At 37.9% G+C, this 14,739-nt stretch overlaps 1 gene segment (V, D, J or C); it reads left to right on the top strand.

The window, feature by feature from the left end:
• The first annotated feature begins 12,563 nt into the window (after window positions 1-12,563).
• LOC122790476 lies at window positions 12,564-13,165 on the top strand. The segment is given in 2 exon segments: window positions 12,564-12,690; window positions 12,833-13,165. Coding segments are annotated over 2 exon segments (348 nt in total).
• The last annotated feature ends 1,574 nt before the right edge of the window (window positions 13,166-14,739 follow it).

Here is a 14,739-nt window from a genome sequence, read left to right as displayed (position 1 = left end):
TGCTGATAGTGTGCAGCAGAAAGTTAAGATGAAAAAGAAATATAAACTGAGAGTCAGTGCCACACTCAGTCTCATTGTTAACTGTCACAATTGTTCATAGGTTCATAGGCAGGTTCATAGGTAGGTACTAGGCTATTGGCCCTAAGGCCTATATAAGCCTAGCCAAAAAGGTACCCTGGCTTTCGTGGAGGCAGTCATGAACCCAAACGGGAAAAGTGTTTCGTTTTTGGTCAGAAATGTCACAAATGTAAAAAGTGAAATAATTTCAAAAGGCTTTGAAAGTCTAAAGTGCCACAGACCTATGTTAAAAGAGAGTATCCAAAGAAGCAAGTAGATCAGATAGTGACTGTAGCAAACTTTGAGAGCTGTGAGCAGACTTTCTGTATTGTGATCAGTGAAACAGTTAATACAATAGACTAATAGTTGTCAGTAAAGAGTGAAATATTTTGTACTGCACAAATTAATGGGAAATCTACAAAGCTTAAAGCAGATACTGGATCTAAGTGCAATGTTATATCAGCACAAATGTTTGCGAAAGTAAAAACTGGTGAGAGACTTGATTCAGCAAAGTGTGTAAAATTAGTTGCTTATGGTGGTGAATAGATTCATATTGATGGTGCAGTAGTTCTTTCATGACATTCTGCTGGAAACAGCTATGACTTGCAGTTTTATGTACTAAAAGACATGAGCAGTAACTGTTAGGCCTCAAAGACAGTCTGAGAATGGGGCTGATTTCATTTACGAAAGAGGTCCACCATATAAGTATGAATAACAATGATAGTTTTACACAGAATATTTTTAGTGAATATGCTGATATTTTCAAAGACGAGCTTGGTAAACTTCCAGTCACTATTCTATGAAGTGAAACCATGAAGTAAGTCCAGTTGTTAGACCAGCATGGAAAATTCCAGTAGCAATGCAGAGTAAGGCAAAAGCAGAACTAGACAAAATGGTGAATGTAGGTGTCCTTACTCCAGTAGCAGAACCGACTGAATGGGTATCCTCCATGGTTGTAGTTCATAAGAAAAGCTCAAATGATATTCAAGTATGTATTGATCCAAGAGACTTAAACAAAGCACTTAAACATCCTCATTAGCAATGTGTACTGTAGAAGAGGTAGCTGCTGTCATGCCAAATCTCACTGTTTTCTCAATCTTAGATACAAAAAGCTCCTTTTGACAAATTTCGCTGGATCGCAAATCTTCATTGTTTACATTCAGTACACCATTTGGTAGATACAGATTTTTGAGAATGCCATTTGGAATCAATTCTGCCAGTGAAGTATTTCAGAAGTATTTCAATGTGCCATGGAACAATTTTTTTCTAGTTATCCATGTGCTATTATAGTAAACAACATTATTGTTGGAGGCAATGGTGAAGGTGAACATGACAGAACTTTCAGGAAAGTTCTAGATCATGCACATGAGTACATCTTAAACTGAATCCTCAGAAATGTAAGTTCAAACTAAAAGAAATTACTTAAGTGGGACATTTGTTTACTAGTTCTGGCTTACAACCAGATCTGTCTAAGCAAGCAGCAATAATTGAAATGCCAGTTCCAGAAAATGTCACATCTTTACGTTTTCTAAGTATGGTCAACTATTTAGGAAAGTTTATCTCAGACTTGAGTGAGCTTTCTACGCCATTACATGAGTTGACATGTAAAACTGTAAACTGGTCCTGGTTGGAGCAACACCTGAAGAAGAAAATTTCCAGTCCACCCACATTGAGATATTATGATGTTCACAAACCTGTAACTTTCTTGTGATACTTGAAAGTACTGCCTTGGCACAGCATGTCTTCAAGAAGGCATACCTGTAGCCTATGCATCAAGAACTTTAACTCAAACAGGATGCACTATGAACAAATAGAGAAAGAACTTTTGGCAGTAGTGCTCGCATGGTCGAAATTCAATGATTATATTTATGGCAGACTTATCCAAATAAAGACTGATCACCAACCACTAGTGGTGACAATTTTGAAAAAGCCAATGCATACCTCTCCAGCATGATTGCAATGCATGATGTTAACATTGCAAACGTAAAATGTCAATATTGTTTACAAAAAGGTCAAACACTTGTACTCTGCTGCTGCCTTGTCACGCGCACCCAGACAAATGATAGATCAGCATGAAAATGAAATAGCAGACTTTGAAGTCATGGAAGTCTGAAATTTTTTGTCATCATAACTTGATGAACTAAAAAATCACACAGCTTCAGACCCAATTCTCCAGAAGCAAAAAAATGTTATCAGTCAAGGATGGCCAACACGACAAACCAGTTTACCACTTGACATTCAATAATATTTTCTTTACTGAGATAAACTCATGATGTAAGATGAAATCGTCATGAAAGGTCCAAAAGTGTTAATTCCTAAAGCATTACAACAGGAATATATCAACATTTTTCATTGTGGTCACCCACGTACTGATTCAACCAAAAGAAGGGCAAGAGGCATTGTATTTTGGCCTTCTATGTCCAAAGATATAGAGAAGGAAACTAGCATGCTCAATTTGCAACAGCACCAAACTGCATCAACAAAAAGAACCATTTCAGCTACACCAGATTCCTGAATCACCACGGTCAACGGTTGCCACAGATATTTTTAAACAGAATGGTAAACATTACTTAGTGTTAGCATAATCTTATTAAAATTGGTTTGAAATAAACCTACTTCCTAATTTGTCATCCAGCACAGTCATTAGAAAATTGAAGAGACATTTTTCTGTCCATGGTAGTCCACACAAAGTTATGTCTGACAATGGTGCACAGTTTACAGGTCAGCAGTTCAAGAAATTTGCTGAATCTTGAGACTTTGTTCATATTACCAGTAGTCCTGGGTATCCACAATCCAATGGGTGAGCTGAACGTGCAATTCAGAGTGCAAAGCACTTGCTGGAGAAATCCAAAAGAGATGGTACTGATGGCTCTTTAACTTACTCAATCTCAGAAACATTCCTCGAGACAACTTGCTTGATTCACCTGCTCAGAGACTGATGTCCAGACAGACTAGAACAATTCTTCCAATCAGTAAATAATTGTTAGTACCAAAAGAAGAAAACAATAGAGCGGTCAAGACTCAACTTTTGAGAAAATGTCAGTCACAAACGTTGTACTACGATAAGAACAATAAATCCCTTAGACCATTACTACAAGTAGAAGTTGTGAGAATGCAAACATCTAAAGGAGAGGACCGAGTGGGAAGAAAAATGAAGAACATTTGTGAAGAACCATGATCTTACATCACACAATCTGAAGGAATGGATTTCAGAAAGAATCAAAGACGTGTGTAATCTGTTTAAACCAGTGATGCAGCAGATTGCCTGTGCCGACAACTCTAACTCTCAGAGTGACTCTACAACTGTTTCAATTCAAAAGGACAATGTGCTTCCTTCAAACAACTTTAATGTAATCCCTGATGTTACAGTTTTGAAAGACTCCCTAGAGACTGTCCCTGTTACTAAACCTAGTCAGAATTTCTATATTACCATATGGGTAGAATTTCCAGACCGAATCCTAAATACACAGCAACTTGGACTTGAACTCAGTTTTATTTGTTGAAATGTTGATAAAATGTCTAGCTCTTAAAATATCTTTGTTCTTGTCGGCCACCATAGCTAGACAGCATGTGCATATAAGTTACTGAGCACATACGAGATCAGTGCCATTTTGTGTAGTCAATCAGTGTGAATGTAAGCTTGAATGGAGATGCACATGTGAGTGTGTTAGAAGTAACAAGTCAGTCAGTAAGCATATGAAGTTCGAAGTATATGTTCCAGTTACAGCTCCTGATGTGTTTATGTACAGTGAACAGCTTGAACGCATTCCATGCCTCAGTGTCCCATTCAAAGTATATGTTCCAGTTACAGCTCCTGATGTGTTTATGTACAGTGAACAGCTTGAACGCATTCCATGCCTCAGTGTCCCATTTGAATGCATGACACATGCAACACATATAACAGCTGAATCCTGCATTACTCCACCGTAGCTGACTTATTGACTGGCATTAGTATACTGGATAATCTGTCAGAGCTCTCAACGTTTTCCTGATTTTTCCAAAATAATCTTCATCTTACTTCATATTTTTATCTTGTTCCGCCTAAAATTTTTATTTTCTGGTATATTTGGTAAGTCACTGAAGATTAAAGTCAATCAATAATTCAATATACTGGTTTCATCAAAGCCAGATCCAGCACTAGGCGACCTATGTAGTTGCCAAAAGCCTTCGTTGGCTGTGAGGCCCTGTGTTGGCTTGGGGGGGCCCATGTTGGCTTGGAGGACTGATAAAAAAATTGTTTATAAATGAAAAGTCCAAAGACTTCCATTAAGTCTGAGAGATGTCTGTAAAACTGGAGGACTTTAGGGCCTCAAGGAAGACTTCAGTAAGAAAAGATCAGCAAGCCTAAGAAACCTCTAGGAGAGCTTTAAGCATCCTAAGGTAGGATACTACATGCCAGCACTAATTTGATAGCTAAGCCTGCAGAGTGGGAGATTTGATGGCCATCCAGCAGGACTAATAGAGCAAGCCTGCAGAAAGTGTGTGTGTGTGTGTGTGTGTGTGTGTGTGTGTGTGTGTGTGTGTGTGTGTGTGTGTGTGTGTGTGTGTGTGTGTGTGTGTGTGTGTGTGTGTGTGTGTGTGTGTGTGTGCACGCACGCGCGCAGGGCCGGCCTTAGCTGATATGGCACCCTAGGCGAAGTAGTGCTCCGGCACCCCTTAAGCCCCACCCACATCATACTCATGAAACACCCCTACGAGCCACACCCACAGGTAGGTCACTCCCCAAAAATGCCATTCACTTCCCATGAAAACCAGTCCAGTCATTTCCTTTAATTATTTAAATGCATAGAAGAAAGGATACCTTGTAATGTAGTTTAAACTGCAAGTGAAGATGGAAATTTCCTTTAATAAACCTGCTTTATCTGTTGCTCCTTCACACATCCTTTAATATAAAAGTCATGTCTTCAGAAAATAGAAGCCTATGTGCTTTGGTTTAAAGGGTTGCTTAGGTTAATCTAAACAATTTAATTTACTCTGGGTAGGTGGGCAAACCTTACAGCTCAGGAAAGTAGAATAGCAACCTCTCTCCTCCCTGTGTACAGAAGCTTAAGCTAAAATAACACAAACACAGATAGCCATTTGATAAACAATACAATCTTACAATGAAAACAGGCTTAGCATGAACAGTAAAATTCTCTGCCACTGAAATTACATGAAAACCCATATTTATAGAAAATGCATCTGGTCAGTGGAGGATTAAGTTTACATTTGGGCTGTTTTCAAAACAGACTCCTTGCACACATTTTTATATATCATTATATGTTACATTATACACGTACTCTTTGGTTAAAATAAGTCAATAAATAGGGAACAGCACAATTTACAACTTCAAAAAAGTAATCAGATTAGTAATACTTGCCACAAATAACTGTCCAGTCATTTTTTTTTATAAAGTGTGACCTGCCAGAAATAACCAAATTCACACCATTGGCAGAAACAAGTCTCACTTGCGGACCCACAAACAAACAAACACCACAGATGGCTCATCAGATGATCAACTACAGCAAGCTCACCCAAACCATGAGATGCATCCAAAATTGTATATAAAGATCTGGAGATTACTAAAAGACCACATATTTGTAGTAAATGGTTCCACATTCTTGATAATCCCTAGTTACAAACCTATCTCCAATAGTAATATTATTTCACGGCTATTTACAGAACTATACTATGCAATCTAGAAATAGAATGACTGGAGTCAATTTAAATGACAAGATTTAAAACAAAACTCTTTCAAAGCCTCCAATCTTGCTATACTGTCTAGCTTCCAAAATGCCTTGACTGTTCATGCTACTCAAAGATTCCTCCTTTGGAAAACTATATTATGCCTGGTGAAGACAAGCATTAATTTTGTTAGCAGGGTGTGTCTGGTAGTTTGTAGTCTAGTGTTTGATTTCCTCATTGCCAGCAGTGGCTAAATTCCCAGCACCTCCCTTGGGCCGCCTGCCTGCCCCATATAGCCTGCAAAAGAAGGTGCAGTTTGACTTGACTTGCCGTACTTGCGAGAAAGGGGTTTACTTACTGGAGGAGCCGGGTTAGGGAGAGGGAGGGAGGGGTTTATGTGAGCTCACCAATCCCAGATGAAGGGACTGGTGTTATGCTTACAGCCAAAGTGCACCCTAGTGAATCCTGTAGCATGTGTCTTTGGCTGAAGGCAGATTTTAATTCATTTATTCATTCATTCAATAGCTGAGAGTGAGAACAGGTTGATGCTGCGGGTAGTGATGTTTTCAATGAATATATTCACTCTGCCAAGTTGGGTTTCCCCTTTCTGTGCATACCTAAAAATCCCCCAACCCTAGGTGCATTCACAATTACATGAAGACTCCTCCCAGCTTTTTTCCATCTTAAAGGAAGACTGGCAGTCTTAAAGGTCACAGACCTCCAAGATCATTCTCTCCCTGGACAGTGAGGTCCACCCTCATCAGAATTCAGCCAGGGATGACTGTGAATAAGGGGAACATATCAATGGTGAGAAGATGGATACCAAAAATAATTCATCAGCATATTTGGACACTGGCTTGTTGAATACTATCTCCACAGAACTGGGGACAGGAAAAGCACTATAAAATACCCACTACCAACAGCAATGATGCAGTTATTGTTTTATTTGTTCTTCTTTTTATATTTACAGTGACTGAAGTAAGATTATGTGGCTGTGAATAACAGCAGCAAATTAAAATACCAGTATTTGCATTCCTTACTGTTATTATAATAAGGTCTGTGCTTAAGTGGAACCCAATTTAAGACAAATATTTGGCCTAAAATTCTTGCATAATATATGAGTATAACTGGTAATTACTTCATACTAATCTGATGTAGACTACATTTTTATTATAATAATAAAACTGTGATATCCTGGCTCCTGATACAATTACAGTAAAATTATTTGGTGAGATGTATTGAGACCCAGTAGGAAAATAAATTATCTCTCAGATTCTAGATATTTTACAAAAAAAAAAAAAAAAAATTACATACTTCTCTCACTACTACTTAAACAATAACCCACGCCTGGGTGTGGGTAATGCTGGATTTACCCACGGTTGGTGTGGTTTGGTCACGAGGGCAAAGCCTGAGTGGCCAAACAAAGACAACCGTGATAAATCCAGCATTACTCACACCCAGAAGTGGGTTACTGGTATTATACAATGACATTATTTAAGAAAAATAATACTTACTTTTCTTAAATAATGGCATTGTATAATGCCTCTGTGCTGCTCTTCCACAGCTGTGTGGTATTATGGAGCAGTTCTGATGTACTGCACATGTGTATACTTACACAGTACATCAGAGCTGTGTGTAGAGGAAGCAACAGAGAAAGGAAGATCTCTGTTGCTTTTTAAAAATGTCTCGCTATGTTAAACATGTTTAACATAGTGAGACAGCTTTAAAAAAAGCAACAGAGAAAGGAAGATCTCTGTTTCTTTTTTTTTAAGCTATCAAGCTATGTTAAACGCATTTAACATAGCAAGATTACAGCAACAGAGCTCTTCTGTTCTCTGTTGCTGTCTAAAAAAAAAAAAAAGACTTATACTAATTGAAAAAGTCCAGATGACCGGACCTTTTTCCATTAGTATAAGTCTGATTTACAATGGGCATGCTGACCAATCAGCGTGCACGTTTTGGAATATTGATGAGGGGGTCATTGTATAATGTTCAATAATTCCATGTGGAAGACACCTGAGTTCTTTATACGTTTACTACCTTCCATTCTAAGAACATGGTCTGCAACATTCATTTTACTTCTGTTTTAATAACTTACATTTACGGGCTTGTATTACTATTCTACAATATCACGTATGTCATTGTATTACCTACAATAGAACATGACCCCATGCGGCTTGCAGCTTTCAGTTTCATGCTTTCATACTCCTTCTGTTTGTGTAAGCACATAGGAATCTAATACAATTCACAGTGCTGTATGCAGAGCTGTCCCCCCCGTACCTTGGAAGCAATGTGGATAGTATTTTCTTTATATAGCTATTCTTAGATTGGTTAGCCTAAATTTGTTATTTCTTGTCCTTTTCATTTGTATCTGTTTAGATCAGCTGATATATTTAGTCTATTCATAAATAAGAAATTAATTTTTCACTGCTATAAAGTATATGGTTTATTTACAGCTATTTGCCATTGGATGGAATGAAGTTAATTGCTGTCAAAATAGTGCAATTATTACTAGTCTGAATCTATCATTCTTTATTTAGTGACTAAGATTCCTATATCAATTTAATGCCTAAAGGCTAGGGGATTAGTAGTGTGATTAAAATATTTGACTATTCACAATTATTAAAGATATTGCTAGATTTTTTTAAAATCTTCCAGAAGACACACATATCTAAAAATATCACATTAAGATACACAGATAAGGCTACCTTTTAGCACTGCCCTCCACAGGATCATAGAATCATAGGAGATTACTAGGCTATCGACCCGGAGGTCATTTTAAGCCTAGCCATTTTAACCCAATATAATACCATAGCAGTACTATTCAATATCTAATATTGCATTTAGTGATGACTGTCCATGTCCAGGAGGGTCGTGGGCACAATCCTCAATAAGAATTTATGGTGCCCCATCCACTTGTCCAGGTTCCTCTTGAACAGTGTCATAAAGGTGCTCTGTTTCACATATATTCATAGCCTGTACCAAAGATGTGGCAGTTGCTAGGAGATAAATCTGTCCCTCCAGCGTGTCCTGTTAAAGTCGCAGGCCATATTTAAGTCCAGTCATTACTTAGGAAAATTTAACAGTTGCTGTCCTGCTTAAAATATTCCCCAAACATCTAAAATATTAAGTCAACTACAACATTCTAAAGAATTCCTTAATATTCTAAAACATTTTATATGATGAACACAAGCTTACCATAACTAATCTCTTGTCACCTATGCAGATGTTAAAGCAGCTACATTGATATTTATTACCTTACTTTACTTGATGCAACAGGACATTACTGTAAGCACAGTCCTTTATTTTATTTTATTTATTCCTCTTATAACACATTAGCACCCAGTCCCATGCTATAGTAGCAAATTCCACCTTATTCATTACTCAAATTATCCTGTCTCCTGTGCTGTTTATTACTTCCTAAGTGCTAACTCCTTACACTTTACTATTTCCCCTTCTCTATCTCTGCATTACTATGGTTACATATCTGGATGGCTTCTAAGCAACCTCTGCTCATGCTTGAAACTGGTTCCTAACAAGCACACACATTGGAAGTAATATGTGGCTTAAGCAAATAGTACTTCAGCTTTACTTAGGACAACCATAAAAAAGCACATAAAATACACAGTTATGTCCAGGTATAAATCTGTGTTAACTAAATTTACACTATTTTATAATGTGTACAACATTGGTCGTCTTTTCAAGCCACCAAACAGCCCCGCATTCAAACCAGCAAATAATGAAAGCTATCTTGCACACCTCTAGGTACATTCCTAATCAGCTCAAGAAGTACATGATGGTCATATCAAAATTGAAAACAAGTGGCAAACTGCTGTAAATAGACACTGCAACATCTTCTCACATGTAGACTAGCAGTTTGAGCTGCCACTACAAACTTGCACACATGTAAATGGCTTCAAAGACTATGTGCCAAGACATGATATACATAAGACCTAACTATGACTGTACAGATAGTCTATACTGATACTCAATCAGCTTCCATGAAGGCTTTCAAAAAGTATAACCTCTGGGAATGTAATAAGGGGGGGGGGACATTTTGTAAGATTATGCAATGTTTCCCAAACAAATATGAAGAGAAGAAACACAATTAACAATAGGTCATTAAAATGTTCAGAAACCATTTCTATGTTTGCTTATTCAAGAGTTCTGGCCATTTAATAATAACTTTACTTAATAAACACCTGGCTGCAGCCAATGTACTCCAATACAAAAAAGTCTGTTGTTAGTGTGTAAATATAAGCATGCTTATTTCCATGCAAAGCCAATGGGCTCTTGCAGTTCAGTCAACCTGCATGCTTCAAATAAAATAAAGAAACGAATATAGTAAAGATTATGGCCATAATGTACAACGAATGGTCTTGCCACTCAAGTGGGTGGAGGAGTCAAATAGCTCACCGTATGTCTAGATCATTTATGTTTCACGGGCACTGTCTAAAACTGTGGGGACGCTTACTGTTAATGTTTCAGTGAATTATGGTTAGCCTAACCAGATCAGAGTGCAGCATTCTTATACCTGCTCCAACACTCTTTCAAGGAAGGAGGTGACTTGTAATTGCACTTTCATAACACATAGGATCTGCATCTAAAAGCATGGAAAAAGCTGCCCGTCCCCAAAACATAACATACCGTTTCTCCTTATAGCAGACTCTTGAACCGTGAAATAACGTTTTGTTTTGTTTTGTTTTTTAACTGTTCTAGCCAAACTGCAGCTGTAAGTGGGAAGATGCTCCCCCCTCCCCCATGGTTCCGGCATCCGGTTACACTTCAGCAGGGTGCCGAGAAGAGCGGAAACTTTGTTAATCAAAATAAATCAAAACTGCGCCCTTTAAGAAGCTGGCCTTTATAGCGCCCTAGGCAGTTGCCTAGTTCGCCTATACCTAAGGCCAGCCGTGTGTGTGTGTGTGTGTGTGTGTGTGTGTGTGTGTGTGTGTGTGTGTGTGTAGGGGTGTGTGCATGCGTGGGTGTAATGCCCCAGTCAGGGTGGCAGGTTAGTTAACTTATTCAGGCTCAAGCCCTATACCTTGATTACAGGGGAGAGGAGCCTAAATTCTCTACACCAACTAAGCAAATGCATTTTCAAGGATTATTGAGTTTCAGTGCCTTTCTAAGTACAGTTGAGTCTCTGTGCATTTTCAAAGAATATTGAATTTCTGTGCATTTTCAAGCCAGGAATGCTGGGTTTCTGTGGATTTTTAAGGAATGTTGGGACATAAGTGAAGAGAAGTTTATTGTTGCTCACGCTAAGTCTGTTTTCAATATGTAACTGTTTTGTTTAGCAAATAGCAATTATCATTGTTTGTGCTATACAATTTGAAAGCAGTGTTAGTAGCACAATGGGTAGCATACTGGCCTTTGGTGCAGAAAGCTGTGATTTCTACTCCCACACCAGGTAGATGGAGTGCTGATATTACAGTGCCCTTTATGGGAGGATGGGGTACTGCACTCCTGAATGTGTCCTCCTTTGAATGAGATGCCTAGTAACTATGAACCAGTTGCTGGTTTGATAGCCATTCCCTACTGCAACATCATGAACTTAACATTTTTAATGTAACAAGGGCAGCTTATATATCAAGGGCAGCAGGCACTGAATTTGTACATAAAACACTAAAATGTAAAGCTGTTTGCCTGTGGCAATCTCTCCACTAGTTATAGATCTCTTTAATTTGGAATTATTCAGATGACTTTTACTTATGCAGAGATTGTGCATATTGACTGACATTGGTGGATTATAATGACAGAAGCTTGAGTGGCCTTTTGTGGTTGAAATGTTCTGTAATGGATAGTTTTGTCATTATTGGTTCATACATTTTATTTCATTGCTTATTGGAAAAAATGTTCAAACCTACAAATTAAAAAACACACTAACAAGGAATATAATTTAATACAATCAGGTAAATCAAAGAACACATGCATGTATGCATGGTCCTAAAAAATATGTGCAAGGGGCCACTGGCCAGATGCATGTTTTCTGAATGCAGGTTTCAATGCTGTTTCAGTGAATGTGAGTTTCAATGACAGAGAAGGCTGCTCTTCATGATAAGTCTGTTTTCAGTGTGAGACTCTGGCTATCAGTATTTGTGCTATAAATATGAAATAAAAGTTTTAAATATCTCAAATCATTGTTGAGCCAAAGAAGAGAGTACGCACACTGACAGGTTTGAACAGTTTTATGGGAACTGGGGAGAAATATCCAAGTAATGGGACACTGAAAATGGATAGGGTTGGGGGCGTTGCTGATCCATTATTCTGCCTAGGTCCCCATTTGAACATGATTTGGCTCTTGGTTTTGTGCGTCTTATTCTTCAGAAAATGCATACTGATGCACAAACATGTTATTCCATTAACTAAGAAAATTGACTACTGTTCAAAAATTGACCCTAATTTGAGGCCTTTGGCGGGTTTGCCCCTCCTTATTAGTTTTTAGCTGCAATCCCTATTTTTGGTAAAAGAAGTAGACAGTTAATCTGTTTAAGAGGAGAAAGTTGCATCAACTCTATTTATAATTCCGTTTATTTTTACTCCGAAAAGTCCGAATTAATAACTAAACCGGTTCTGGGGGATTTATTTGATAACGGTCATACCAGCCCCACTGACAGGCACAGGCTGCATCCTTAGGCATAATGGCTAATGTCATCATTTCATACACAGACGGTACAGAGTTTGATTCTCACCTGAGATTGTTAACTAGGTTTATAATGGCCATTCGGGGCAGTTAGCTTAGTATTTATTTATAATCAGCTAAAAGAAGGAACTCTTTGCTGATTGGCTCACAGAGTAGAGTCTTTGCCATTGCGGACCCATCAGGAAATGATTATGAAAGCTATAAGAGACCCGGAAATTAAGGGCATAATATAAATTAAAGACATTCCTGGATTAAACCAGGCATAAAGCATTTTTCAGACATGACTGGTTATCTTCTTATTTGCCTTATTATCATTTGCTCTTCCTGTAAGTATTTCCCCGATTCATGTCCATGACGCATGCTGTTTGAATTTTCCGAATTCATTTTACTATAGTAGTACTTAAGTGTTGAATCTTCTTTCCATAACTTGGATAAAATATCTGTTGATTATTTTTCCCACTTTCTCAGATGTGAACTCCGCTCCCACTGTTGTGCAGCAGCAGCAAACCTTGCAGATCAGTGAGGGTGGCTCCAGGACGTTTGAATGCAGTTTGCAGGGAGCACAGATGTCCGGCTACTGGATGTGCTGGTACAGGATGGGAAGGGAGAAACTCGAGTTTATATACGAAGACGGTAATTATGGCGAAGGATTTAGTGATCGTTTCGAAGGAAATACCCAAAGATCCCAGAATAAATTCACACTGACAGTTTCCAGAGCGGAGCTGAGAGACGCGGGTGTTTATTACTGTGCTGCTAGGAGAGCACAGTGATTCTGTATAGTTACATGCCGTTACATAAATAACTCTGACAATTAAATAATATATTCGTTTAAAATATTAAGTCCACTGCAGTGCTTATCATTTCAGAACATAATGCAAACTCGTGGCTGAATGAATGATAACATTTGAAGGGAAAACATTGTAATTGGATGGAAAGTCAGTGACGTATCTGCTCCTTTACTACAGTTAGTATTCAGCTGGAGCTAGGTTAGTGTTTAGGACTGGGACCTGTGATTTACATTGGGACAAAATATATACCTTACTGGCTACAAGACATAAACAGTTATCAAATCTTCATCCAGAGTTGCAGATTTGTGGATCAACTGGATATAGTGAAGCTACGTACCACACACCCTCACCATGCACTAGCAAATCCCGCCCATCGTCCGCCAATCAATGACGTTTCTGAATATTTCATGAATATTCATATAATCTTCTCAATAACCTTATCAATATTCATTAAGTATTTGGCAACAGTCTTTATGGTTTTAGTGCTTAAAATACACGAGATTTGTGAAGCAGTACAGAAATACGTAATAAGCATAAACAATTAAAATTAAAAATGCAATAGAACTGTGTAAACTGGTCGCTAATAGACATTTGAAATATAAATTGCACCCAGCAAAATATACCCAGTACTAAGCAGATGCTTTCAACGCAGACGTTAACTGTAATCCGAAAATTAATACATCTAGCAAGCAGTAAGTTGCATACAGTAGGAAAAAGAAACGATTAAAAACAATGGAAACATTCAGTATTGAAACTGAACGGGAAGAGCATGCTATAGGTTTGAATAATTTATGACTTATTATTACCTTTAAATAGCGAATACTACACGGATTTGAGTAGAAGTAGTAGTAATCATTTACTGACTGTTGATGATTTTATCCTCTTTTCGCAATTTTAAAGTTGCAAGTGATACTTCAGATTCAGTCTGGCTGCTGAATATTGCCATTTTTTACAGTTTCTGTTTATAGGTCAAAGGTTCATAGGTGATTAGTAGGCTTACTGGTGCAAGAGCCTTTACAAACCTAGCCAGTAATATCCAGGATCATAGATCTCGACCTTCCAGCTCCAAAATGAGGAACACTAGCCCTAATAATATGGAGCAAATGAGTAAAACACAGTAACAACTTACTAACAACTTCAACTAGGAGGGTCAAAGGATGGTTAAAATAAGCTGATTTTACCTATAAAAAGTTATTTTAGTGAATTAATATGAATTTCTTGTATTTACTATATATATCAGTTAAAAAATTCCTATCACTGAATGTGTGACAGGCCCTTTCAATGTGGAACGTCGGGGAACATGAGCTTTTTAAGACCCCAAATGAAGTACATTCCTTATAATGAGTTACACTTGAGAGGTATGCCCATGATATGACATTATATCTGAATTCCACAGATAGGGGATGAATTAGCTTTGGGGTAGTGGGTCATTGGGAGTTGGAGCTCCTAGTCATTTTACAGACTGCTTCTGTCCATAAGGGACATGGACAGTATCCTGTGAGTGAATTTATATCTCCCCAGCCATTTATCCAAATTCTTTTTTTAAAAAAAATGAGAGATGGGCTTTGTTTTACGAAGATGGGAAGT

Source organism: Protopterus annectens, chromosome 16.part0, assembly GCF_019279795.1.
Source record: "Protopterus annectens isolate FY-2018-M chromosome 16.part0, PAN1.0, whole genome shotgun sequence".
Taxonomy (NCBI): Eukaryota; Metazoa; Chordata; order Ceratodontiformes; family Protopteridae; genus Protopterus; species Protopterus annectens.
The sequence above is the reverse complement of the archived record's forward strand: the minus strand, read 5'-3'. Positions and strand labels throughout refer to the sequence as shown.